The sequence below is a fragment of the Pangasianodon hypophthalmus genome, chromosome 6, assembly GCF_027358585.1.
Source record: "Pangasianodon hypophthalmus isolate fPanHyp1 chromosome 6, fPanHyp1.pri, whole genome shotgun sequence".
Classification (NCBI taxonomy): domain Eukaryota; kingdom Metazoa; phylum Chordata; class Actinopteri; order Siluriformes; family Pangasiidae; genus Pangasianodon; species Pangasianodon hypophthalmus.
This window is the reverse complement of record NC_069715.1, coordinates 9,278,034-9,305,254: the sequence shown is the minus strand read 5'-3', so window position 1 is coordinate 9,305,254 and position 27,221 is coordinate 9,278,034. Positions and strand designations below refer to the sequence as shown.

Sequence of the window (27,221 nt, the reverse complement as noted above, 5' to 3'; positions counted from 1 at the left end):
TGGTATAAGAGAAATAAAACAGTGTGGGACGTGCTGTTATAAAAAAATAATCAACTTGAAGGTGGTAATAGTAACTCCATCAGGGCACTGTTGATTATTTTCTGATAACAGCATGCACTGTCATGTTTTATTCTTCATATAGGACGTTTATAGATTATTTGTTTCAAATTATAGCTGTCAGGATGTTGTTTTCAGTGTCTAGTTATTTTCTAACTAATTTAAATGTTACCATTACCCAGGTATATTGGTGTAACATTAGTAAATGTGTGAAACCCATAAGGTATTAATCACCTCCCAATATGTTGTATGTCCAGTGCTAATATCAGAATAAAACTTCTCCTTTAAGATTAATATTACAGTCGACTCCATCTAGAACCTGTTTAGACCAGAAAGCTCAGTGGGCACGCAACATACACAAGATAACCTTAACCAGTTACAAAATAATGCAAAAATGAATTGCTGTTGTTTTCTGTCAGATTCCTGTCCACTAGATCAAGCATTATACCTGCTGATTATTCAAAATCAATCACAAAAAAACACAACTTTAGAAATCAGGCATGTTTAAGAAACCCTTCTGACTTCATTGTGGATTTGTGTTTTTATTGCCTATTCACTTATCTATAATGAGCAAAACAGGGGGAAAAAAGTTCCTAAAGTTAATTACAGTAGTTTTTTCCCCTACAGTTGTGCAGTAAGGCATGATGATCCAAGTGTTGCCATTACAGCATTGTGTGGCTGGCCCTGCATCTCTAATGAGCTGCTGTGTGAATAACTGTGCATGACTGCTTATTAAAGCCTTAGTCATCACTGGCACATTCCTGCCATATGACTGCTGAGTAACGCCAGCTCATAACTGTACATCTCTCCTTCCATCCTCACGCTCGCTCTATAGAAACATGAATAATAAATGTGTCATCCATGGTTTAAGGCCAAATCCCTACAGTTACTCCATGGCAGCAGCTGCTTCTTTCCCTAGCTACAGGAGGAAACAGGCAGAGAAGTATGAAGGGAAAATGACTGTATGAAGTTTTAATACCAATTTAAAATAATTCTACTGGGGAAAAAATCCATCCTGGCAAAACACACAGGGTTGCTACGAATCTGCAAGACAGCATTTACTAAATCACAGCAGTACACTTGGGGAAAAGAACCATGAAGACTTTAAATTGGAAAGCAATGGGTCATTATTGAAACTATGGCCATTATAAACCAGAATGATCTCTATCATGAACTTTGGATCGAAACCCACAGCGCAAACAAGTCACTCCATCTATACATACACAAAAACGGTGGGGAAGATCACTGCTCACAAAAACAACACAACACGGCTAAAAACCATGACCAAAAATACCCCCGAACACTTAACCACAAACAAGAAATTGAAAACAACTTTTATTTTAAACGTGACAGAAAACGATGTAGTAACTGATATACCAGCTAAGCATGACGGGAATTATTCAAATGAGCAAATCCCTAATTTGACAACTAGAAATCACAAGGCGGCTCAAACTATTCTCTCACAAGAAATTCATATATTACAGATTTATGTGTATGGTTTGTGTGTGTAATATTTTCAGATCTCACGAATAAAAATAACTTTATTTTTTTTGCTCTGTGCTAGCTGAGCTACACAGATATCTATCTATCTATGCTACACAATATATCCTATTCTGGGCGATAAATAAACCCAATCCTGTAACTTTTCTTTCTTTCTTTCTTTTCATCCCTTACCTTTGACTTGACTCTCGTACTCCGTGATGATCTCTTTATCCTTTTTAAACTTGGCAGGAGGATGCGACATTTTCCAGCCGTGCTCCGTGTAGCCGATAGAGGAGTTGCTAAGTGGCTTATTTTGTAAACAGTGATCCGAGAAGAAGTTCGCCTTTAGCACCAAAGCATCCCGGGGATTTTCAACTTCCTCGGCTGGAAATGGGGAAAGCAGACAGACAGTCGTGGCGCTTGGGCTCGGGTTGCAAGAACGTCTGCGTTAGCGATGTGTTCAAGCCGCAGGGGATCCACCATCAGTGAGCTCGCAGGAGAAACCGCCTGAGGAGCGCCGAGTTTCCAAACACTACCGACCCACCAGGCGTGATCCGGCTAACTCACTCAACTACCTGTACATCTCTGTAACTAATCCTTCACACGGCTTACTCACTCATGCTTTGACCTGTTGGTAATTAAAACAGATTTCCCTCTCTCTCTCTCTCTCTCTCTCTCTCTCTCTCCTTCTGTGTGTGTGTGTTCAGGTGGAGTATCCAGCAGGATCCTTGCTTTAGCTCGAGTTCTAGCGGATCCGCAGATTTGAGCGCAGTGCATCTGTTAGAGACTCTGTGGGAACGGGGAGGGATCGGAGCCCGGGTTGCCAGATTGGGTTTACAGCAGCAGAGCTAATCTCGGTTCAAAAGTCGTCCAACACTTAACAAACAAGATGAAGACAACACTCGATATTTATCGATATTCATTATCATTTTAGGGTTCATTACCCACGCACAAATGAAGTACAGGTTAATCTAATTTGGTTGTGAATTCTACCAATCTGGCAACCCTGTCCCGGCGCAGCACGCGGGCGGAAGCTGTGAATGGACTCGGCTTCCCCTGAAATACAAACTTTTATCTGCAACGGGATTGGGCTGGGCTGTTTGAATTGTCCTAAAGAGACATGCTTAGTAATTGTTTCAGAAGATTATTTATACGGAGAGAAAAGTGACACACTTTATTAACCCGCAGTATAACAGTTAACTATTTATTAAGCGTTATTCTTCAAAGCATTGATTTTTTTCCCTCAGTATGAACTCTTCTTCGAGATGTTTCCCGCACTGCCATCTGGTGGCCAATGAGCGTCATTACAAGTCAATACACCATGCACTTTGAAGTGTTTTCTTTAGCTCTACTTACAGTATATCTGAAGTTAAACATGTAAGATTAAGCTATTATCATATTCATAAAATGCAGTCTTAGTATTAGTCTGGCATAAATATGTAAATTTGATTCTAGTTGCAGTTTATTAGGATTATTATTATTAGGGTTGATTCATTTATTCAGTCATCAGTTCATCCTGGTCAGGGTTACCATGGATCCAGAAAACTGGATGTGTGGCAGGGACACACCCAGAATGGGACACCATTCTTTCACACTTTAGAATACAGACATGATTTTGCAAGGTGGAAGGAAACCAGAGGAAACTCAGGAACCCCGGACAGACAGTAACCCAAGCTCAGGATCAAACTGGGGACCCTAGAGTCATGAAGCGGCAACTCTACACACTGCAACAGCATGTCATTACTTAGGGTTAATTTTGTTATATGCCAAATGCAGTACTGATTACAAATCTGTCCTCTGATCTCAAATAAACACAATTACAAAGAAACCCTTTCATTACAGGTTACATTCTTTTAATTCTATTGCACTGAGACGAATCAAATGATGATTAAATTATTAAAGAAAACACATCAGCCCAAATCATAAAAGGCCATAAAAACACAATTTAAGGTTAAAGATGAGTATTATAATACACATCATTGCCCAGCAGCAAATGAGACAACAGATAAAGTTTACTGAAATTAGTATACAAAGACATATTAACACCAAAATATTTATGAACTTAATAAATACGTTTCTGTAAATAAGCAGTGGTTTGGACTTATGCAGGAAGATCAGTGAATAGGGATGCACCTATCCAGTACTGCGTAACAGGCCAATATTGTTGACTGATATAACACAAATAAGCACAAATATAAACACAAATTGTCTTCATGCTTGTCAAGATCATGCATGTGAGGTTTCACATAAGTCTTACAGAGTCTCAGTTACTGTGAGGATGTCAGTATCTGATCAGTAAGGGCAAATATACAAGAGCTTTAGTACTGAAGTTGTATAGAAATCGGAAACAAAGGATTGGTGCACCACTATCAATGATCCTAAGTTACATAAGTTTAACCATAAGTTAAAGTTCAATCATAAGTTAATGTAGTATTGTTTCAAATGAAATCCGAAATGAAATTTTGACCCAGTGCCTCTTCCTAGCTCAGTTTAAAGAAGGACTCCTCCAGGACCTCTGTGAACTTGTCCTTCATCTGCTGACGGAATCCAGTGTACCACTCCAGCAGCCTCATTCTCCTCTCCGTCTTCTCGGCCTGAGTCATCACCCTTTCCTTCTCCAGGATGGCTGGCAGCTCCTTCCAATCCTTGAGGAAGATGAAGGGCGCCCCTGCATCTTTGAGCAGCCGAAGAGGGGAGCTGCGGCCATTGGCACAGGCTCCCGGAGTCAGAACGTCCTCCACCACAGGCACAGAGCCATAGGCACAGGCCTCGTAGATCCGGTAGCACTCAGTGTTTACTCCAACCGGGCACAGGGTCAAGTCGCTCTGAGCCAGAGCCATCTGGTACTGTCTGGAGGTTTCTGCGGTCTCCTGAGGAAGCCACCTGAGGGACAGGAATCATCATGTCACCTTGGATACAATCATGTTGGGAATACAGGTTCGTTGTTGTCTGTGGAAAATATGCAAACTGCAAGGGCAAATTATCAGGATGTAGGCTAAGCCTAGTTGTGATGGAAAATCATTCTGAATCTCACACCAGAATGCAAAAAGACAATTCCTAGTTAATAGTACATGAATACATATTATGCTTCAGTGCCATTTTATCTTGGTAAATGCTTTGTAAACCTTCTATTTCAAAGATGAATTAACAACACAAACACATACTTCTCCCGAGCATTTGTGAGACATTGTTTTTCCAAGCCATTCTGCTTCAGGATGCCCATGAGAGTTTCCCGAGAGGAGTTCTTATAGACCGTGCCGAGGAAGTTGCAGATGTACGGTCGCACAGTGCTTACCATCTGTGTGTTGGGTGTGACAACTGGGAAGTGTCTATACCTGTTGGCAAAGAGAGTGAAAAAAATTAACATCACTGTCATTAGCTACATTTACATACATTAACATCTTAATAATCTGTTAATAATCTGAATAACAGCTTAATCAGAATAAAAACATGAATACACCTCAATCTGAATAGATTAAAACCATTGAGGCCTGATTACTTTGACTACTGGAATCTGAGTGTATGATCTGTGCATGTGTGTCTAGGTCACAATGTGCTCCTTGTGCAAACAAAACCAAAAAAAAGAAGAAAAAAAAAATTAACAGGAAACCCTGCTCCCTGTATGTGCATAATTTTGCATCAGGTTACATATAGCATGCATAAAAACATACACTCCTGAGCAAAAAAATGGGCCAAGCCTAAAATGGCAAAATATTAAGCTTTTCATGGACTTAACAACAAATCATTGGTCAGGAAATTAGCAAGAATTAAACAAATAGATAAAGTAACTTAGTATGAGATTGCTTTTCCCTTTGGGTTCTTTAAATGTTTAAGCCTTGTGGGTAAACTCGTGGACAGCTTTTTACAGAAAGAAGAGTCAATGTTGTTCCATTCAGTGATGATGGGTTCAAACAGTTGATGAGTAGCTGAAAAATGTTTCCTGGTTAGTTTATGTTTAATGTGAGACCACATATTCTCTATAGGGTTCAAATCTGGACTTTGACCAGGCCAAAACATGATCCTGATGGACTTGTTCTCGAGCCACTTTTTGGTGGTCTTTCAGTGTGGACAGGAGCATTGTCCTGATGAAAAACAACATCCGATCGTTCCTCTTTAGAAAACAACTTTTCAATTGTGGGAAGCAAGCCTTTCTGTAATATTCTGTATCCCAAAGCATTAATTGACTTTTCACAGTGAAGCAGCTCACCAGTACCAGCAGCTGAAAAGGCTACTCACACCATGACACCTCTTCCTCCATGCTTAACTGTGGTAGAGATGCATTCACATTCGTCACTGTATTCCTCACCAGATCTTCAAAGACACCTCTCTGGAGCATCACCATGAAACTCAAATAGTGATGCATCACACCACACAACTCTGCTGAACCACTCTGAATCAAACTTTCCATATTCTGCCAAAAACTTCAGTCTGTCTTTGATGAATTTCTGAGACAGCAATGGCTTTTTAACACATCTTCTAGACACAAAACCTGCATTAGACAAACCATTAGACAGTCACTTTGGGCTTGGCCCATTTTTTATTTTTTTTTGCCCAAGAGTATAGATTGTCAGACTTTCCTATTTAGGATATCTATAAACATTTCATTTGAATCAACAATCAGAAAGAATTCATTTAGACTGGTGAAAAGCTTTTTGAAACTAATATGAATTGTAATAATATATACTGCCAGAAAGGCATTGAGCCTTGAATAACTTCTTAATAAAACAGAACTGAATCAGAAATTAAGCTCATACGTGGCTACACCAAGAGGCCACTGGAAGACATCCTTGTCGTTGACCCAGGGACTGTCATAGACGAGGAACAGCAGATCCACAAAGCCTCCAGATCTCTTCAGATAGGGGCTGATCCACTCATTAGTGCACTGCTCACTGCCCAGCAAGACCACAGCCACTTTAGAGACAGTGTGAGCCTGCACAAGAGTCTGCAGATGCTGAAGCCACTGGATAGAATAGGAGATCTTCTGCTGTTCACGACCGTTCAACACCAACACGACACTGTCTGTGTCCAGAGGAATGTGACCCTGCACCACTGCTGGGCCTGTGTAGAAACTGGAAGAAATGGAATATTTGTGAGTAATTTTTTAAACACAAAATTCTCATACTGTTTATGAAAGCTGAATCAATATGATGTTTTATTTAAAGACAGAGGTTTTTCCTGAATTTCACCTTGGGATAAATAAATCTGTCTATCTACATGTTTTGACATCTTAGAGACATTATCCTATAAATGAGACATCTAAATCTATTGTTATGGGTTATTATTTTTTCGGGGTTTTTTTTTTTTTTTTTTTTTTTTTTTTGATTATGGGAACATAATCTTTAAACACACACAAATTATTGCTCTGTACTTCACATCACTGACCTGCACCAGAACAGCCTCCAAACAAAAAATCCACTGACTTCGAGCCTACTGTGTCTAAATATGTTTTAGGTTTTTCCTCTTGATTTGCATCAGCAGTGTAGTGCCATTGTGACTGGGCGCATCAGCCATTTAAACCACAATGACCACGCTTCATTATTTTCTGGTTTTAGTACATTATACCGGTTTATTAGTGCACTACATCCTGCTGAATTTCCTAACCTGTAAACACTGCTTACACTAAAATTATGCATAGTATTGAGTATTCTGTTTTTAAAACATCTGCGGTCTCATATATCAAAGCGTGCATAGAACAAGTGCTAAATTTGTGCAAAAGAACCACCAGTATGCATAAGCCTATTGGCATTTATCACATGTGCATACATACAGCTGTACACAAGGGATGTTGATAGATTCCACACAAACTGCTCTGCTTGAGGCGGCACCACACTCTTTTGCATAAAAAAACGCCCCCAAATGACCATATAGGATAAACCACTTCCAAAAAACATAAACCCCTCCTAAACTAAAACTGCACTGGGCAAATGAAATCGACTGATAAGCCACTCATCACCCTCAGCAAAGAGATCCCTGTGCTTCTTGAAATCTTTATCCATGCCATCATCCCAATCATTCTTTAGATGTGCCTTTTAAATGATTTTACTTTAAATTTCATCTGTCACCTGTCTGCAAAAAAATAACATTCTGTGCCTGAAAATGTGCGCATGCACGGCTGACACACAAAACTGTGTACACGTGATTGATAAATAAGACCCCTGACCCCTTCAATAGGTTACAGATTACCTGAAATTGATCTTCCCCGACTGAATCTCTCCTTCCCTCCACTGACCCGTCTTATCAGTGGGGTTCAAAGGCCCCTCTAAAATGTGTTCCCACAAGTATAGTCCTAGCACAAAGAAGAAGAAAAACACATTTTCTGTAACAATATTGTTCAATTCAGCTTAAACATGTTTATCAAAACTTCACATTTAATAATTCATATACATTTCAAATGTTTTTATGCAGATTCCCAATAAATTGTGACTAAATTCAAGGTTTTAAATCAAGAATTAATACGGTCATACGGTTTGTAATATGGCCCAAAGTTTGTGGACACCTGACCATTACATCCATATGTGGACTTTCTCCAAACTGCTGCCACAAAATTGAAAGCACACAATTGTATAGAGGTCTTTGTACGCTGTAGCATTACACTTTCCCTTCAGTGGAACTAAGAGGCTGCTCCAGCATGACAATGCCCGTGTGCACAAAGCGAGCTCCATGAAGACATGGTTTGCCAAAGTTGGAGTGGAAGAACTTGGGTGTCCTGCACAGAGCCCTGACCTCGGTGGCTGTTGTGGCTGAATGGACAAATCCCCACAGCCATGTTCCAAAATCTAGTGGAAAGCCTTCCCAGAAGACCAGAGGCTGTTACAGCAGCAAAGAGGGGACTAAACTCTAGAATGGGATGTTCTACAAGCACTTAAGATTGTGATAATCAGGTGTCCACACACGCTTGGTCATATATCGTATCTTCTAAATCAGATCACTGAAGAACAACTGGATTCTCTGTTTTTCAAGTGTAAAGCCATCACACAGCACTAGTCACCTCCATCCCTGTGAGGGCAGTAATATAATCACCAGACACTTACCTATAGCTGCTTTTCCCCAGATTTGAACTTTATATCTCTTGGGCCTGCTCTTTGCAATTCGCTCCTGATATGATCTGTAAGCCTCTCTCCGTTTCTGCAGTACAGAGATGGAGTGTGCGCGCTCGTCCTCCTCCCACGGGTTCCATTCTTCCTCTCCTGCTCTGGCTTGATCTGCCAAATGCCATAAATGTAAATGTAAATGTGAAAAATTATTCAATCAGAAAAAAGACATAACATACAATCTCCTGGACTACACCAGGATCTATGAACATCCCCATTTTACTGTCTATGAATGTTTTTTTTACATGCACTTTCATTTGTGTTCCTCTGGTTTATAGCAAAACATTACCTCTGCTATCTACAGGAGTGTTTCCCTTTCTTTGTGGAAAGAATCACAGACTTCTTTAAAGGTTCTCAGTTTAATTATATTGTTATTTTAAAGCTCATTAACAGACCATAAGACTGAGTAAGCATACTCTACATGGGTCGGACATTAAGGGTACATTTTCTTGTATTGTAGCATATAGACTGCACTATACACTTTACTTACTCTCTGTCATGCCTATATTTAAATTACTCTTCTATCACTCATATAAATTGCTCTGATATTCTTATATCATTGTTCACTCACTATACACCAGAATTCACAAATCATACTTGTACATACTCGTCATTCAGCTCAGATTTTTAAAGAGAGATTCCCATGTATGCATTTTGATTAAATTACGGTGCAAGTATCACAGCATTGCCTAAAACAACAACAAACGACTCATATATACGGGTCGGTTCAGTGTTCACCTACACGAGCCGATTCAAAGAGTCGACTCATCACCGACTCATTATGGAGGCTGCATGAGTTCAGAGAATAAATTATGGTGATTCATTGAAATTATCACTCTTCCCATGTAAAGTTTATAATTATTTTATTGCTACTCCTTGCAAAATTTTATATTCATAAGTGTACATTTTCAGAAATACCTTCTTTTTTATTTTCAAGAAAGATGCTGATCTATATTTGAATTCTTTGAAGAATTTAAATAATCCACTTGCTTGTAAAACTCTTTTATTAACTTATAAATTAATAAAATATGCTTTGAAATTTCAGAATTTCATTTACTGTAACCTTCTGGACTTTTTTTGTTATTATATTTACCCTTGTAAATGTTTAATGTTTTGTTTTGCCTTGCAAATTAAAAGAGAGAGAGAGAGAGAGAGAGAGAGAATAAATAATAAGGGCACGCCTAAAGACATCAGATTTAGGTATCTCGAGTCTGCATTACATTGACAACAGATCCATCATCTCTTTAAAAAAAAAAGTCTAAGTATGCGTGAAAATAAACACCAGGAGACCTTAAGCTCTAAGAAAATGCTGCAGTGACTCTGGGAGTTGATTTACAGTTCCTGCACTCTTACAGGAGGTGGAGAGGCTTAACTAACTGCGTCAGATTAAATAATTTCCTGATGAGTCTGTGTCTCTCTGCCTTCCATGTCACAGAGCCTTTATGATGACTTTAGCAAGCTAGCGAGCTAATCACAGTCAACATACCTGCAGGTGCAGAGCCCTTTTTCACCACTCTGTGCACGCGCGTAATAACCTTCTTATTGAAAAACACATTGTATGCAGCGTACAATGAAAAAACCACATACGCCAAAACAACAATTATCGCTATCTTTCTACGAATTAATCTCATTATTAAAAAGGTGTTGAGCAGCCATCCTGTGCTGAGACCTTCTTTTATCCCGCCCGCATTCCGCCAAACAACGCCTTCTGTGCTAGTTCTTATAAATGACTGAATGGGTTTGTTCTCACGCGCGTCCTTTCCTCACTGTCTACCAGCCAATGAAAACGGAAAAGGAACGCTACTAGCCAATCAGCGACAAGAAGGCGGGATTCTCCGGAATGCGGTGGGAAAAAATGTAGCAACTGACTGTTTACATGGAGCGCGACTGAGAAAAAGGACCCAAGAGCAGATGTCACATAGGCGTACACTTTACTGCCTGAACATAATTATGTTTGTAATATTTTAAAATTAGAAGGTTAGGAACAAAACAGAAAGTGAATCATTATTTTTTACATTATGTATAAACTTAAATCTATAGTTATGATAGTAAGTTGAATAATTTGCATTTTTTGTGTAGATGTGATCAGGCTTCCGATATGGTGTCCTGTAAACCGGTGTCGTGTGGAAGGCCCTTAGCAGGGTCGGCTGCTGTGACCGAAATCTTCAACTGCAGAAGATGGTGTCCTTGGTCGGTCGTTCTGGGTTTTTGTACCCTTACTTACACACAACTAACTTTATCATATCCAGACCCCTGACAGCTGTAGTTCCTGCAGCTGTAAACTCGGGAGATGCCTTGGTGAATCAGAGAAAATCTGCCAGAAGTCAGTCTGTCTCAGGTCTTCTGCATGGTACGTGTGTGTGGCTGCTCTGCTGCTTAGCTGCTTTAAATTAGCCTGAGATAGCACAGCTCTGCTCTCCTGTCACAGCGTGTAAGCTTTTCTTTGGATAGGTGTTGATTGTGCTCATATGCTGATAGTGTTTGTAAACATCTGAGTACAGACAAAATAGAGTAACAGGGACAGATTTTAGTCTGCTTTGATTTTAAACGGAATAAACCAAAAAGTTTACATAAACCTAGGCTACAGACATTCAAACTCAGTTTTTCACAACTCCACACATTTCATGTTACTAGACATTTCTTTTGGCAAGTCAGTCAGGGTGTATACTTTGCTCTCATCAGAGCAGATTTATTTCAGCTTTAATTCACTATATCAAAATTTCAGTGGGCCAGAAGTTTACATATCCCAAGCTGACTCTTTAAACAGACTGGAAGATCCAGAAATTGATGTAGACTTTTAGAAGCTTCTGATTGGCCAATTTTCATAATTAGGAGTTAACTGGGAGTGCAGCTGTGGGTGTTTTTAATAGCCACTGCCTTTTTGCCTATGACACCATGAAAAAATCTAAACAACTCAGCCTAGACCGGATAAAAAAAAAAATCTGTGGACCTCCACAAGTCCAGTTCCTTCTTAGGAACAATTTCCAAACAACTGAAGGTATCACAGGCATGTGTACCATCAATTTCATGCAAATCTAAAAATCTTGGGACCACACAGACAATGCGTCATTCAGGACAGAGGCACAAACGAACTCCCACGGATGAACGAACATTGCCCTGAAAGGTTCAGCTGAACTCCACTAGTCCTACACCACAACGGCCTGAAAGGCTTTTACGCAAGGAAGAAGTTTCTACTCCAAGACCAGCATAAAAAAAGGCAGATTGAAGTTTGCAGGTGACCAGCAGCCTTTTAGAGTGTTCTCTGCTCAGATGAAGCAAAAATGAAACTGTATGGCCATGATGATAAGCACTCGGTGTGGAAGGAAAAAAAGGGTAAGGCTTTTAATCTGAAGAACACCATCCCAACTGTGAAGCATGGGGGTGGTAGCATCATGCTGTGAGGGGGTTTTGTTGGAAAAGGAACTGGTGCACTTCCGAAAATAGATGGCAGCATGAGGAAGAGCTATAAATACTGAAGCAAAACCTCAAGACATCAGCCAGAAATGTCAAACTTGGTCACAACTGGGTCTTCCAGCAGGACAATGATCGTAAGCAGAGCTTCAAAGTTGTAACAAAAAGGGTTAAAGACAAAAAGTGAAAGTACTAGAGTGGCCATCACAAAGACCTGACCTGAGTCCCAGAGAACTGTATTGTAGTAAATAAAAGGCAATGCCACCAAAAACTAACAGAGTGTATGTAAATATTTGAGCCACTGAAAATCTGATAAAGTAAAAATCTGAAATAAAAGTGTTTCTTAGCTGTTAATTTGGAAATAATGTAGATACCCTAATTGACTTAACACAGGTAATGTATATTTGCTGCAGTGCATATGGGCATATGGGCGTTCACTACCCTGTGAATTTTTGGGTTTGTTTGTGTATTTTTTATTTATTTATTTATTTATTTATTTTTTTTTAGGTTTGCTGAGTTGCAGTGAAATTGTACTAGAAGCTAAATAATGCACTAATCAGTGTGATTTTTTTTTTTTTATTATTATTTACGTTACGTGCTACACATCATACTAGCTTTGTTAGCAGATTAACAAGGCAAGCTAACTGTTAAAGTTAACTCACCAACAATCTCTGCTACTTTCTTCTGAGCAGTTCTTTGCTATATCCCAATATAAATTTAATGAGAGATCATATGAATCCAGAGCTAAGATTTTTCTTACATTATGTGATGAGAGGGGAACTGATAAAACGTCGGACCACATGCGTCACAGAATTGGTCAGAGGAATCATTAGAGCCAGTTGTTTGGATTTGCTGCTTTACTAGATAATTGAGAAAATGAATGACCCTGTCACTTTGTCAATGGTTAGTGTGAACGCAGGGTAATGCTTATCTCGTATTCACATAACATTCCTTATTGCTGTTCTTAATTGTCTTTTAGGACATTTTGGAGTGCGTTTTGCACACACTGATATCAGGATCCCTGACTTCTCTGACTATCGTCGTCCTGAGGTACAGGATCCTAAAGCGTCCTCACAAGAGAGCAGCGAGGCTCGCAGGGCTTTCTCCTACCTGATCACTGGCTCCACTGCTGTGGTGGGGGTTTACGCCGCCAAGACAGCGGTTACTCAGTTCATCTCTTCCATGAGCGCCTCTGCAGATGTCCTGGCCTTGTCCAAAATTGAGATCAAGCTGAGCGATATTCCAGAGGGGAAGAACATGACATTCAAATGGAGAGGAAAGCCCCTGTTTGTTCGCCACAGAACCGAGAAGGAGATCGCAACTGAGGCTAACGTGGATCTGTCAGAGCTCCGCGACCCACAGCACGACACAGACCGAGTCGTCAAACCTTCCTGGGTCATCGTCATTGGGGTGTGCACTCATCTTGGCTGCGTTCCTATCGCAAACGCTGGGGAGTACGGCGGTTACTACTGCCCCTGTCACGGCTCACATTACGACGCCTCTGGGAGGATCAGGAAGGGACCTGCACCCCTCAACTTAGAGGTGCCGTACTATGAGTTTCCTGATGAAGATACAGTGGTCGTTGGTTAGATGTGGACGTTTCCTAATTGCTAAATATTAGTATGTGTGTCTGGCCAAACTAATAAATATTTTAAACCACTCAAACATCTCTCATATTTTCAAACCAGTACATTGTATATGAAAAGCAAGTGTTTCTTTTCACAATGCAGTTTCCTGAGTATAATGGGGTCTACAGTCAATACAGTCACCTAAAAGCTGTAGCTGTGCTTTTATCAGCATCACTCTAGACAAGGCTTTACCGGTCTTACAGGCTTCCTCGAGGGTTCTTTGGATGGTTAATGGTTCTAGCTTTTCTGAAGGGGCTAGACCTGGAACCTGTGCTGACTCAGAAGCCCTCTGATGTTGGCTTCTCCATAGAATCTTTAATGGTTTCCCAAGAGGGATAAAAAAGAAAACACTTTTGGGTGTTAGATGGAACCTTTTTTCCAAGAGTGTAGTTTTTTTAATTAACAGTGCCACTGGGAAGCTTCAAGAACATTAGAGCCCCAGAGCCACATAAAGCACCATGAAGAGCAACCACAAATGCACTGCGCCATCCAGTGCCAATGAGATGGCTTGGACTATGACGAACAGGGTGAACAGTCAGCTCAAACTGAAAGCCGAGGAATAAAGCAAACGTTTCATCCATTATTAGCAGGGGAACATGAAGAACCAATAGTTTGAAACACACAGTGGAGAGCAGGTACATATTGAAAGCATGCTTGACAAACATAAGACCAAGGCCAGGAGTTTCTCCAGTTCTGTCTTAGGTCTGTCTGAGATCTGCCAGGACCAGACACCGAGCAAGTCGGCTTACACCCCGCATTTGCCATATTGTCAGAAGATCGCTAGTCATTCATGGCCAGAAGACAGCAAGTCTGGCCTTGCTCTATGGCTGGGATGGTATTCCTCTCTCTGTCAGAGTAACACTCCAGTCTATCACAAGCATGTCAACTCTTAATTAAAGAATGCAGTTATCACGTTCCTCCAACACTGGGTGCATCCTAATACTCTGACGTCTCCTTGCTGCCTTGATCCTTCAGCTGGGACCCAGAAATCGATTGAATTGAATACCACCATTTAGTAATCATGAGCACTCAGAATAATCATGTAATGCTTCTAGATCAAAAATCTGAAGTGACCAGGTCAAGAACACGCAAATGAAAGTCTCACGTGCCAGTCTTTTTTTAAGATGTAAACGCCCCAAAAAATCTTCTCCAAAAAACAAATTCCAATAAATATGATAATAAGAATAACAAATACAAAATGACTAAACATAATTCAAAATCAGAAACAATGGGTGCAAATAAAATCCTTGGATATAAGTAAGTTAAAATGGCTTTATATATATATATATATATATATATATATATATATATATATATATATATATATATATATATATATAAACAGCCAAATGAGAAATCATGTGTTGAGTGTATAGGCTAAAACCTGAACAATTAAACATGTGATGTACACATAGTGTAATAATGTTTTAATTAAGGTCAGTTCAGTGTGTATTCACATCACACTGTGTTTGTTCAGATCTGTTATCTATTACTCATTAGCAGCTGGTGTGATATTAGATGGGAGGGCTAAGCTATCAATAGCTCAGCAAATAAACTGTTAAGTCTCACTGATGATAATAATAATAATAATAATAATAATAATAATCTGTAAGTCTCTCTGGATGTGTTTGGTAAATGCTGTAAATGTAAAAAAATTTAAACAAATTATTATGCGCACACACACACACACACACACACACACACACACATACACATAAAGGCAGATAGGAAGCTACATTAGTGATTTATACATTTTTAAGCTCATATTTCAAGCCTGTAATGCTCTACTGGGTTCATGCTGCATTTCCTCTACACTTGCAAACACAGTAAACAGAGAAGCTGTAACCCTTTGATTCAAACCAAAAAAAAAAAAAACCAGAAAATGTAACTTTTTTGTCGTCTGTCATTTTGTGTAGTTTGTTCTTTATTTAGACAATGTGTGCTCAGTCTGTCAACATTTAGTTTCTCCTCCAAACACATTTTAGCAAAAAAATAAATGAAATAAAATAAAAAATAAATAATCCACTTCATTTAAGTTCATTACACCCATGACTGCGACTGTAACACACCTACTGATGACATAGAGGTGGGAACTGGAAATGATTAAACTGTGAGAAAATGGAGTAAAAGCTAAATAAATAAGGAAATCAGTGAGTAACCAAAGCATTAGAATTTTAGTGAGAATATTGTTTAAGTAGTGTTTTACAGGAGATCCATCCATCCATTCTCTATACCGCTTATCCTACACAGGGTCATGGGGAGTACGGGGGACAAGGGGACACCCTGGACGAGGTGCCAACTTATTGCAGGGCACAATCTCACACACACATACACACTCTACGGACAATTTGGAAATGCCAATCAGCCTACAATGAATGTCTTTGGACTAGGGGAGGAAACCAGAGTACCTGGAGGAAACCCCCTGAGGCACAGGGAGAACATGCAACCTCCATGCACACGGGGCAGAGGTGGGAGTCGAACCCCAACCCCCGGAGGTGTGAGGCAATAGTGCTAACCACTAAGCCACTGTGGCCCCCTTTTACAGGAGTTGGTGAGCAAAAACATTTATCTTGTAACAGTCAACAGTTCGATTTATTCATCCTCACTGTCAAAAATGTAGTGTGTCATTTGCAATTTGTTCCTAAAATTGTTGATATTAAAACATTGTAAACCATTGTTTAAAATAAATAGGTTTCACAATAGAATATGTTGTCCAAACGAGTGATCTGATCATGTGGCTCAGTCCACATAATGAACCTCAGCCTGAAGCTCTTTGTGAACGTAGCTCAGTAAAGCTGCAGTTACTTGCTGCTGAAGTGATGCGCTTCCTGTGACTATGGCCAATAACTGGGCTACATCAGTCCACTCGATCGAGCCCAAGATGGCCATGACGTCCTCGTAGAGCTTCTGCTGCTGATCTGGTGTCATTTCCATGATGATCTGAGGAAGAGGTTTGAACTGACCGCTTGTCATCCAACATCCCAGAAGTCCTCCAACAGCACCGCCTTTTAACCAGGCGCAAAGATCAATTTCATATCAAAGGATTTGGACACAACTTAAACCACAGCGCTGTTCAATTCTCAAATCAGAAGGTTTTGATTAATTTTCTATAACAGCAGCTCTGACAGTAGTCCTGGCTGTAATTCAGACGATACGTTCATATCAATGCAGTCATTCTAATAAGGTATTGTTTCTATGGCAACAACTCATTCACATGGATGTGTATGACCACCATAATCTAAGACTAATAATAGTTTTCTGTAAGATGTTTTTAAACATTTATGGAAGGAGTCACCAGTCTCAGCACTTTGTAACAGTCAGGAAGTTTTCCACCATGGGAAAGTCTTCAGGACAGAGGAACGTGCATTTCTAGTTTATTGGTAATATTACAAGCTTCTTTTTTGTCTTTTTCACTTCAAGAGAGGAAAAAAAAAGACTAGTGAGGGATTGACAGTTTATTGCTACTATAATATAAGTGATAACTGGAACTAACTTGCCTTCAGATTTTCTGTAATCTTGTACTGTAATCTTTGACAGGTGGCTGTGGTATAAGAGGAATAAAACCCATCAGGTTGTGCTGTTATAGGAAAATAAACCACTTTGCTTGGCACCGGGCCACATCACACCACTCCGTCGCTGATTGTTTTCCTATAACAGCATGCCTCGTCGTGTTTTATTCCTTTTTTAATATTTATATTGGTGCGATTTACTGATACTTGCCTACGGCGATGCCAAGCGGTCCCCCAACCAATCCTCCAGCAAAAGCAAGTCCTCCAGCAGTCATCGCTCCCTTCCCAGAATGCTTCACGGCAGTCTTTACCTGCTGATTTGCAGACAGCTCACAACACAGCTTCATGACGTCATCAATGCGGGGAGACATGTTGGGTGATCAATACACTTTGGGGACAAGACAGAAGATTCATTTGTAGTTAAACGTATAGACCATATTCATTAGATTATAAACCTTAAGAATAAACACGCCACACAGGACCACGTGACACAGTGTAAGAAACATCCTCGATAAAGTAATAAATTAATACAATACTATAAAATAATGAGTTCATAAGAGTTCATTAGAGTTTCACAAAATAACACACACAATAATAATAAATTAATAAAACATAAAAACGTACCTTTTGAATTCAAACTTCAGATATTTATCTGTAAAGGGAAAATAACTCCATTAACCATTTGCATCAAGCCTCCTACATCAGCATATCCACTGTAAATAAAGTTAACGCACGCGCACTGTTCAGCACCATGTACAGGAAGTCTGCAGCAATGGTGACGAGAACAGAATCTTTCAAAATAAAAGTCTCATGGCAACGAACGACTTGGTTGTGTAAAATGTTGCCTTAAAATAAAATTACTGTAGTTTTCAATAATTAAACATTTCATTAAACATAAACATTCGTAATATTGTGTTGTAATATAGACATTTGTATATTGCAGTAATACTATAAATGTATTGAGCTGAAAGTTCATATATTTGTATCAAACTTCATATTTGGATGAAGAGCTACACTATATGGCCGGATGTTTGTGGACACCTGACTGTCACGGCTATGTGTGAGCATTCCCCAAACTACTGCCGCAAAGTTGGAAGCACACAATTTTTTAGGATGTCTTTGCAACGCAATTTCCCTTCACTGGAATTTCGGCCTAGCCCAAACATGTTCCAGCATGACAATGCGTCTGTGCACAAAGCGAGCTCCATGAAGACATGGTTTGCCAAAGTTGCAGTGGAAGAACTTGAGTGTCCTGCACAGATCACTGACCTCAACCCACTGAACACTTCTGAGATGAACTGGAACACTGACTACACCCCAGGCCTCCTCACCCAACATCAGTGCCTAATCTCACTAATGCTCTTGTGGCTGAATGAACAAAAATCCCCACAGCCACACAGAATGTAGTGGAAAGCCTTCCTAGAAGAGTGGAGGTTATTATAACAGCAAAGGGGGACTAAATCTGGATTAAACAACAAATATACATGTTTTTTACTTATTTTTTATAATGCTCATACTTCTAAACATGGAATGGCAGTCAGAATTAGGTCAGTTGAAATTTCAACACAGTTCACTTAAAAATGTTACATAAGACAGTGAAACAGCATACTGTGTTTATTCCATGTCTTAAAATAGGCCAGTATACCACTGCAAGCCTGTACAGCCATAGCACTGTCGTATATTACGATTTGAATAAAGTTTAGAGCATACAGAGGTTCAAGGTTCTTTATTTGTCACATACATTACATACATGTGTTGTATTTATGTAGTGAAACCTTTTTCCTTAGTGCCTCGTCCCACAGTGCAACAGTGATACATAATAAAACAGAATATAATAAAAGCAGAATATAATGAATAAAATAGAAAAATAAAATAGAATAGGATCTAATAGACAAAAACAAGATAAAAAAACAAGGTAAAATACACAAAAGTTGCAGTGTGGGTTGCGAGCACTAACATAGATGGCCTTCCTTAGCGACGCCATCTTCGATCTTGGATTAGACAGTAAGAGTCTGGGATTTGAATTGATTACTATAGAGTTCAAATTTCATTAAAAATGAAGCAGAAGAGTTTTGAAAAAACGTGAGTCGTACGTCTCACTAAGTTGATGTGAAATAGAGATGTGCAGCAGGACTGGGATCCCGCTGGCAGACAGATATGAAGCTCGCAGGACAAAAAGACTACATTCACTGAGTGCGTACATTCATTCATCTTTACTACCTGTGTCAACAGAAACTGCTGGGGCTTTTGTTTAAAGCACTACTTTATTTATATTTTTGTGGAAAATGACCAATTAAATTTCATTAGAAAAATATTGCAAGTAGGTACAGGAATGGGATTTAAAACCAATCCCATGGACTGAAACTTTAGAAAAGTATCAATAAAGATGGATTTTACTTTTCTTGTCAAGTGTTCAGCAGCCTGTTTCAGTATTAAACACCTCACTATAACACAGTAAACTGAGATCTTCAAATAATACTTGTCATTTCAGAGCTATATTAAAGGTTTGTTTGTTTGTTTGTTGACTATCATCAGTGTTGCTGATCTATTGTTCAGTAAAAATAACTTGTAATATAAAAATTAACATATTTGATAAAACAATGCCAATACTTTTTTACATTCTTTTGTAGAGTCTCTAAATTCTTTTTACTACTTTGGAGTACATCAAAAATTTTCAGAAATAAAAGTCATCAATTTACTACATATTTATTTCATTTAATACAAGAAAATGAAACATTTGTGACTCTTTAAAATCTGTTGGATTATTATCTGCAGCACAAAAAAATAACTTTTAACTAAACTACATATTTTTTGAAAATGTCTTACAACTGTCTGAAGCTAATGACCTAAAGATACTTTAATTATGAAAGTTGTTCTGCATTGGCTGCCATTTTTAAATTTATTTGGTTAGCCGTTAGCGTTAGCCTTATCCCAGGCTGAACCCCTGATGGTTCCACGGTGGATATAAAGTGCACTAGGTAGCAAGTGGGAGCCGGTATTTCCTGCCCTGTGTAGTGTATTTGTGTAGGGAGCAGCGAGACATTTGTATTTCAGCCTCCATCTTTCATGACTGTATAAGGTAAGAGGAAAAAAGAAAGAAAGAAAAGTAGCGAAACTTTTTGGTGGAAGACGACTCAGCTCTAGCATTATCACTTTCTGTACTGGTGCTAGGTTTGGCTCCTGCATGAAGAAGTTTTAAAGTTTGTTTGTTATTTATTTATGTTCTTTTGTCTCAGCTGTCTGGACTTGCCCGTACATGTCCACCGGAAATGAATATTCATGAGGGCAGAGCGCGAGGCAGTGGACACTATAGCAACAGTATAGCAACATCCCGGATGGAGACATTAAACCCAGTCCTGCGGTGTGAGAGAAAACTTCACAGATAGTGAGCAGTAAAATATGTGTGTGATATAATGTTTGAGTTATTCTGGGATGGACGAAAGTTTGTGGTGCGAGAAAACTTCCTCCAGCGTCATATCTCCTTTACCAGTGTGGATAATTGAATATGCCTGGACTAACAGGATGATGGAGGTGTTACAAGGTAAGTGTGTTACATGTTTCAGTAGTGTGTATGTGTGTGTGTGTGTGTGTGTGTGGTGCTGAAAAGAGTGTATCAGATACTGCTACTGACTTTATTAGATACACCCACCTTATGGTTGGTGCACCTTCCAGGTGTACAGCTCGAGTATTTCATTAGTAAAATATACTGTATTGTTATCAGATGTTATACTAATGTGAAAGTCATGTTGTTGTACAGTCATCATGGCACATGATCCGTATCTTCAGCAGCATCCAGAAGGATACAGACCTGTTAATCCACTGAATGTTGAAGCCCGATGTTGTCTTGTGTAACAGTTTTAGGCCCCCCGCTGTGGCTGGAAGGTGACCGGAGCAGCCTGACTCTTAAGGATCCATGCAGCATCCGTGTGACTGCGGCCGAGTCCTGGATGATCATCCGGTCCAGAGACATCGAACACTTTGAGCAAGTCATGGAGTTCCTGGATGTTACTCACACTTTACTACCTCAGCTAGTGACCCCCATCAAGCACATGAAGATAATGTTCGGCCTGAAAACGTTGGTAAATGTGGTTTAATGATGTTATGGTGATGTGCAGTTATTTATGACGCATTCCTCATAGAGCTTGTCTGATATTTGTAGTCTAGCACAATGAATCATCGAACATCATGAGGTCAAGGTATTAACTAATGTAGTGCTGACATTTTTATGGCTCTGTGTCTGTTTCAGGTTATTATGTGGATGGTGTGGGATGACCAGAGCGTAGAAAGCATTACAGACAAGATTGTAAAGTTCTTTCCTGACAGCCTCCCACAGTATCATCGTAGAAGTGTAAGTAGATGTCGGAGTTTTCTCCTCTAGGGGACACTAAAACTACAAAGAATAGCACAAATAAAACACTATATTTCATTCATACATGTGCACAGCCTGTGAAAACCTTCACATGCTGCTATTCTGACCTTTTCATCAGTAAGAAATTCTGAAAAGTAAATGTTCTTCTGGATTCAGGTTCTTTTAGAATATAGCTAATGTATGTCCATTTCCACAAATAATGGAAAACATGCATTTAAATATGCCAATAATTCCATTCCAGGTCATATCATTGTGGTATACACCTTTATTAGGAACACCCATACATCTGCACATTTATTTCAATTATCCAGTCAGCCAGTTGGTCTTTTTCCAATCTTCAGCTGTCCAGTTTCCAGAGCCTGTACCCACTATATGCTCAGATACCTGTTCTTGGCTGACAGGAGTGGAACCTGATGTGGACTTCTGCTGTTATAGCCCATCCAGCTCAAGGACTGACAGGCTGTGTGTTCTGAGTTGCTTTTCTGCTCACCACAGCTGTAAAGAGTGTTTATTTGAGTCACTGCAGCATTCCCGTTAGCTAGGCCCAGTCTGGCTATTCTCTTCTGACCTCTCTCATTAACAAGGTGTTTCTGCCTGCAGAACTGCTACTCACTGGATGTTTTAGCACCATTCTGTGTAAATTCTAGAGACTGTTGTGTGTTAAAATCCGAGGAGATCAGCAGTTTCTGAAATATTCAAACCAGCCAGACTGGCACCAACAACCATGCCACGGTTAAAGTCACTAAGATCCAATTTTTCCCTTATTCTGATGTTTAATGTGAACATTAACTGAAAGTCTTGACCTCTATCTGTGTGATAGATTTATACATTGAGCTGCTGTCACATGATTGGCTGATTGGATAACTGCATGAATAAGCTGGCGTACAGATGTTCCTAATAAAGTTACCAGTGAATGTATGGCTGTTACTGTAATATATTTGACAATTAAATCATGGTATGCACAGTAGGAAGAAAGATTCACGTTATTAAATTAAAAGGCTTGCAAAAAAAGTATTGTATTATGACCAATTAATGTTGCTCAAATGTAAATCTAAATGTATGTAATTTTTATTATTTCTGTAATTTTGGAGTATTTGTTCAAACATAAGAAGAACTGACCAGGTTTCTCAGACCTTTACACATGTACTGCATTTGAGGATGGTTGAATTTGTTCTTTTGTAATTGCAGAGTCACAGGCATATGGAGCTGATGCAGAAGGCCCAGCGGGACTTTAGGAATTTTGCTCAGTTACTGACAAGAAACCCAGAAATGCGCAAAAACTATATTAGAGTGAGTGAAAATGTGTTTTGATGTCATTGTAATGTTAAATTCTACCCAGTCAGCTCCAGCATTATTGACAATCTTCATGAAATTGGGCAAATATTTCAATATTCAATCCCCCTTAAAAACAAATGCAATGAAAATTTTTGCACCTATAAAGAACATTTACAATAAATTCAGATTGACACTATATGTTCATTTTTAGGGTGCTAATAATTTTGAAATCATTGTACTGCAGGAAATATGCCCTACTTAAGAAATTTTTTAAATGTTTGTAAAAAATAAATAAATAAAATAAAAACTTAAGAATAAAGGTTGAAGTTCCCAATTTCCTTGATGCTTTGTAGAATCTGATGGAAGAGCAGTACGGTGAACGCTACATAATGAAGTTGGAAGAGAGATTGTTACATTATTTAGAAGAGCTGAACAAAGCTCTTCCACAGCCCACCTACATTGACCAGGTAAGGCCATGTGCATACCTATGTGTGTGTGTGTGTGTGTCACAAGTATGAAATTCTCATTTGTGTTCTTGTTTATTTGTCCGTCCTTATCTTATGTAGAATATCCTACATGGATAGTGTAAAGATTTTCACTTCTGAGAAACAGTTAGTGCCCTGGTCTCACCCTTTCATCAGTGGATAATCTCAAGTAGATACTGTAGATTTGTGCCTAAAAACTATTAGGCTAGGCTTATTGACATTATATTTATAAAGACCATGATGCTCATTCTGAACATCCTTTCAAGACCCTTAGTTTTGACTTTATAGTATGCAACTGTGAGTAATGGTTTATAATCCCACTATCTGGTGTCACTCAGAAGAGGCTGGTTTGTCTCAGGGAGGTTTTCTTTGCCATTGTTGCCTCCGGCTTGCTCATTAGAAATCTAAATATAAATCTACATCTGGATTTCTGTAAAGCTGCTTTGTGACATTGTCTGTTGTTAAAATACAAATACAACTGAAATAAATTGAATATCTGAACACATTTAGGTTCTAAAGCAGTCAGTGCCATTGAAGGGGAGAGAGGAGTTACTGCAGCAGTTATTTACCTGTAATAGTGCGTCTCCAGCCACAGCTCTAAAGAAACTGCTGAGATGTGGTAAGTCTCACTCAAGTGTGTCTCAGTGTAAATTGTTGACCCTGCGTTCAAAACGCTGCATTATATATTCTTGCTTTTTGTCTAGCTATGGCAAGCTGCATAGATCGTAGAAGTACAGAGATTTGTAAGCAACAGAAAGGAGCTCAAGTTGATGGACCAGTGTTTGGGCGTCTTTGTTTAGCTGTTAGACCACCTGTGGAAGAGGCAGAGGAAGATTGGCTGTCCCAGGCATCCTCTCAGAGCTCCTGGCTGAATAGAGATAAGAGTGTGGAAAAACAGATGACAAGGTTAAAGAAGAAGGGTGTTTTAGATCAGACTGACAAACATCCATGTGTACTTAAAGAACGGTGTGCTCAAACAACTGAGACTGGACTTGTTACTGAAGAGAAGAAAGCTGAAGATGACTTAACAGAGCATCTGTGCTCCAGACATGGCAAGAGAATGAAGAGTATCCTCCAAGAATGCTCCGAGGAGCTGAGGAGTCAGGACGGTGAAACTTCACTGATGCAGGTGGAATGCACTCCTATATCACCTCACCGTCCACTTCTCCAGTCCACGCCTCACAAACTGACCTCAGCATCTCCTCTCCATGACTCATCTTCTACAAATATTTCTCAGTCTTCACAGCCAGAGTCTTTCTCATATCTTTCAGTGGATGAAGAGGTTGTTCTTCCACAACTGATGGCTTATTCGCAGACATCTTCACCACAAGAAAATAATTCTAGTCGCTTCTCAGGCCAAAAATGTAGCACTGCATTGACATTACAAGTATCACATTCTTCAGAATATTCAGTACAGCTAGTCACCCCTTCACCACCATCTTCAGTTCAGCCATCCTTATCTCAAACATCTTCATCTTCAACCAATATTTCACCATTTCCAGAAAAGAATATCACACAAATATCATCCTCGACTGAGCAGGAATCCTCAGCGATGCTGTCCTTAAAGAAAATGTGTCCAGAAACTTCACACCATCAGCCTGGTTTATCATCATCATCATCATCATCATCCTTCGCAGCTCCAGCAGTGACTCTAACTCCAAGCCAAAATGATGCACAGGTCTCTTTAGATTCACGTGTAATTTTAGAGTCAAGCAGTGCCTTACCAGGCAAACCCAGGCTGTCTTTAGAGACTCAGGCTTTCCTTTTGGTGTGTAAGTGGCTGCAGCCTGAAGTGAAGCTCTGCAGACTGAGCCAGCATGAGTGTCATCAAGCCACACTGCCAAATCATTCTCCAGAGCAGTCATCTGAAGAGGAAGAGGAAAAGGTAGATGAAGAAGATGCGTTGTTCGATGTCAATTTACTGTATTCAGACTCTGAATCAGACACACAAGACTCTGATGATTCTGATTATGTTCCGTCAAAGAGATGCAGGTATAGGTGAAGTGCAAATCTAGTGACTGTTGCTCATCATGCGCAATTATTGATCATTAACCAGACTTCTGTGGTGCTCTCCATTTTAATAATGCTGCTCCTCAAACTGCAGACCTGGGTCATAAATTACATTTGATGTTATTTTTAGATGTATAGATCTGGAAAAAGAACAGTGTTCAAACAGGCAATTGTATACATTTTAATATGAAGACAACTTGATGTGGTTTTTTTAAATACCTCAGAAATATTTATTTATTTAATTCTTAGAACATTTTGACATTTTATTATATGTTTTTTCCTGTGAAAGATAAATGATGAAACACCTTTGTAAGTCTTTGTGAGTTAATAAAACTTTCCACTTGATGTTTTTTGTCCAATCACGTCTCAGTATGTTTGTGTACTCTGATGGCATTCTGACAAAGCTTTTAGACAACTGCACGTAGCCCATGAGTGATCACATTTACTGCTGGTTCATGAACATTTGCACTTGTGTCCGGGGAGTCGAAAGGTTATCACATTTATTAAACAATGGTTGTTGACACACTGGACTTGACAATTAGTTACAGTTGTACAGTGGTGAATAGCATGGGTCACTGTAAAGTTTGCATACCTTTGGGACAAAATGAAGAAGACAAAGAAATTGTATTTTTTATTTATACCAAGACGACATGTATTGTGTTTGGTTTCACAAAGGTTCTTTTATCACAAATAAGACTGGTCAAATAGTGTGCAGTGGATAAAAAAAGTCTACACACCCCTGTTAAAACTGCAGGTTTTTGTGATAAATATAAATCTTTTTCTATCTTTAATGTGATATAGCGACCAACAAAATTCAAGTGAAAAACAAGTAGAAATGTTTTAGGGGGAAAACAGAAAAAGAAAGAATTTGTAATAACCTGGTTGTGTAAGTGTTCCAGCACCCCTTAACTATTACTTTGTTAAAGCACCTGCAGCATCTTTAATGTTGTTGTAGGTCTCTTGGCAGCCTCCCTGATAAGTATTTGTCTTGTCCTTTCGTCAATTTTGGAGTGACGTCTTGTTCTTGGTAATGTTGCTGAGGTGCCCCATTTTTCTCCACATGTTGTTTATGGCCTTCACAGTGTTCCATGGTACATTTAATGTTTTGGAAATTCTTTTGTAAGTTTTCTTTTCCCCAGAGACCACAGGAAAGGGAATACAAACTTTTGTACACAAACAAAGTGTGAGAAAAATAAACTATGGATCTGAACAAATGAGATTATATAACCCACTGAAACTTGCCACAAGTTAAATGTTGCAATTCTGACCATCTTACATCATTGACCATCTTACATTTCAAGCCAAAACCGATGCCCAATTTTTGGCCAGACCACCTTTTACGTAATAATGATGTGAGGTTACACTGAGATGGTAAAAGCAAAACTGATGCAGAATAGGTGAGTGTGTTGGCAGGCATTCAAGAATAAAAGCTCAAGGATAGTTCGATGTTTGTGTTGGCTCTCTAAAGCGGTGCTGTCTACTGATGTTTAATTTGTGATGTTTAAGGACATTATGCTCCTTTTTTTTAAAGCCAAACCAACCTTTCACACGCAGTGACCTTGCTGAGCAAATAGTTCTGTGACCATTCACTTTTTCTCATTATCCTTTACAGCACATGCACCCAACCCTCCTTATTCAGCTAATTAGCTAAATACAGTGAGTGGAAATAAGTATTTGGACATTTATTTATTTAATATACTTGCAGTGCATATGTCCTCTTCAGATTACAGTGTCTTTTGACGTTGTGCTTTATGAACAAAAAATATTCATAAGCAGAAAACATACTGTATATTTAAAAACAAAATTGCACTGGAAAGATTTTAGGCAGCAAGTAGCAATCATGGTGAAGGAGCTTCCAAAAGTGCTCAGGACCAAAGTATTAAGCAACATGTGAGTGGAAAACA

General features: G+C 39.2%; 5 protein-coding genes across 10 annotated transcripts in view; 2 read left to right on the top strand and 3 right to left on the bottom strand.

The window, feature by feature from the left end:
- The window catches only part of srgap1a (SLIT-ROBO Rho GTPase activating protein 1a), a 94,236-nt gene extending 91,892 nt beyond the window's left edge, over positions 1-2,344 (bottom strand). For 2 of the 4 annotated variants that reach the window (XR_008301947.1, XM_026927122.3), the window contains exon 1: positions 1,732-2,341. Coding sequence is in view for 3 of the 4 variants with exons in the window: in XM_026927122.3 (XP_026782923.3) it covers positions 1,732-1,801 (70 nt within the window). In the remaining variant the exon portion in view is untranslated. Of the gene's footprint in view, positions 1-1,731 lie in introns of all 4 variants that reach the window. The other 2 variants (XM_053235094.1, XM_026927121.3) reach the window with 2 other exon arrangements.
- Positions 2,345-3,368: 1,024 nt separating this feature from the next.
- On the bottom strand, positions 3,369-10,352 carry rxylt1 (ribitol xylosyltransferase 1). Its single transcript, XM_026926966.3, has 6 exons — positions 10,117-10,352; positions 8,571-8,741; positions 7,723-7,825; positions 6,294-6,608; positions 4,704-4,874; positions 3,369-4,422 (listed from the first exon to the last, which is right to left on the bottom strand). The coding sequence occupies exons 1-6, from the start codon at positions 10,259-10,261 to the stop codon at positions 4,020-4,022; spliced, it is 1,308 nt and encodes a 435-aa protein (XP_026782767.1). The 5' UTR covers positions 10,262-10,352; the 3' UTR covers positions 3,369-4,019.
- Positions 10,353-10,749: 397 nt separating this feature from the next.
- On the top strand, positions 10,750-13,706 carry LOC113534316 (cytochrome b-c1 complex subunit Rieske, mitochondrial). Of its 2 annotated transcripts, none has more exons than XM_026927010.3 (2): positions 10,750-10,953; positions 13,021-13,706. In XM_026927010.3, the coding sequence occupies exons 1-2, from the start codon at positions 10,809-10,811 to the stop codon at positions 13,629-13,631; spliced, it is 756 nt and encodes a 251-aa protein (XP_026782811.1). In that variant the 5' UTR covers positions 10,750-10,808; the 3' UTR covers positions 13,632-13,706. The 2 variants fall into 2 exon arrangements, with proteins under 2 accessions (XP_026782811.1, XP_026782810.1); XM_026927009.3 differs by having other exon boundaries at positions 10,751-10,980.
- A 1,866-nt stretch (positions 13,707-15,572) lies between these two features.
- zgc:112052 (protein C19orf12 homolog) lies at positions 15,573-17,937 on the bottom strand. The gene is made up of 3 exons (XM_026927505.3): positions 17,803-17,937; positions 17,390-17,566; positions 15,573-16,674 (listed from the first exon to the last, which is right to left on the bottom strand). The coding sequence occupies exons 2-3, from the start codon at positions 17,547-17,549 to the stop codon at positions 16,409-16,411; spliced, it is 426 nt and encodes a 141-aa protein (XP_026783306.3). The 5' UTR covers positions 17,550-17,566; positions 17,803-17,937; the 3' UTR covers positions 15,573-16,408.
- A 2,056-nt stretch (positions 17,938-19,993) lies between these two features.
- LOC113534306 (uncharacterized) lies at positions 19,994-25,662 on the top strand. Of its 2 annotated transcripts, none has more exons than XM_053235049.1 (8): positions 19,994-20,257; positions 20,415-20,719; positions 21,034-21,257; positions 21,425-21,526; positions 22,736-22,837; positions 23,176-23,289; positions 23,818-23,926; positions 24,108-25,662. In XM_053235049.1, the coding sequence occupies exons 2-8, from the start codon at positions 20,611-20,613 to the stop codon at positions 25,307-25,309; spliced, it is 1,962 nt and encodes a 653-aa protein (XP_053091024.1). In that variant the 5' UTR covers positions 19,994-20,257; positions 20,415-20,610; the 3' UTR covers positions 25,310-25,662. The 2 variants fall into 2 exon arrangements, with proteins under 2 accessions (XP_053091024.1, XP_053091023.1); XM_053235048.1 differs by having other exon boundaries at positions 20,006-20,257; positions 24,012-25,662.
- Positions 25,663-27,221: the final 1,559 nt, after the last annotated feature.

Excerpts from the sequence above, each read along its gene's own strand:
- rxylt1 (XM_026926966.3), bottom strand. The coding sequence starts at position 10,261 with ATGAGATTAATTCGTAGAAAGATAGCGATAATTGTTGTTTTGGCGTAT. Across the intron at positions 7,826-8,570 it reads CTGGGGAAAAGCAGCTATAG|GACTATACTTGTGGGAACAC; the intron begins GTAAGTGTCTGG and ends TCTTTGTGCTAG. Across the intron at positions 4,875-6,293 it reads TGGCCTCTTGGTGTAGCCAC|GTATAGACACTTCCCAGTTG; the intron begins GTATGAGCTTAA and ends CTTTGCCAACAG.
- LOC113534316 (XM_026927009.3), top strand. The coding sequence starts at position 10,809 with ATGGTGTCCTTGGTCGGTCGTTCTGGGTTTTTGTACCCTTACTTACAC. Across the intron at positions 10,981-13,020 it reads TGTCTCAGGTCTTCTGCATG|GACATTTTGGAGTGCGTTTT; the intron begins GTACGTGTGTGT and ends ATTGTCTTTTAG.
- zgc:112052 (XM_026927505.3), bottom strand. The coding sequence starts at position 17,549 with ATGTCTCCCCGCATTGATGACGTCATGAAGCTGTGTTGTGAGCTGTCT. Across the intron at positions 16,675-17,389 it reads ACCGCTTGGCATCGCCGTAG|GCGGTGCTGTTGGAGGACTT; the intron begins GCAAGTATCAGT and ends CCTGGTTAAAAG.
- LOC113534306 (XM_053235048.1), top strand. The coding sequence starts at position 20,611 with ATGGACGAAAGTTTGTGGTGCGAGAAAACTTCCTCCAGCGTCATATCT. Across the intron at positions 21,527-22,735 it reads CACAGTATCATCGTAGAAGT|AGTCACAGGCATATGGAGCT; the intron begins GTAAGTAGATGT and ends TTGTAATTGCAG. Across the intron at positions 23,927-24,011 it reads AAAGAAACTGCTGAGATGTG|CTATGGCAAGCTGCATAGAT; the intron begins GTAAGTCTCACT and ends CTTTTTGTCTAG.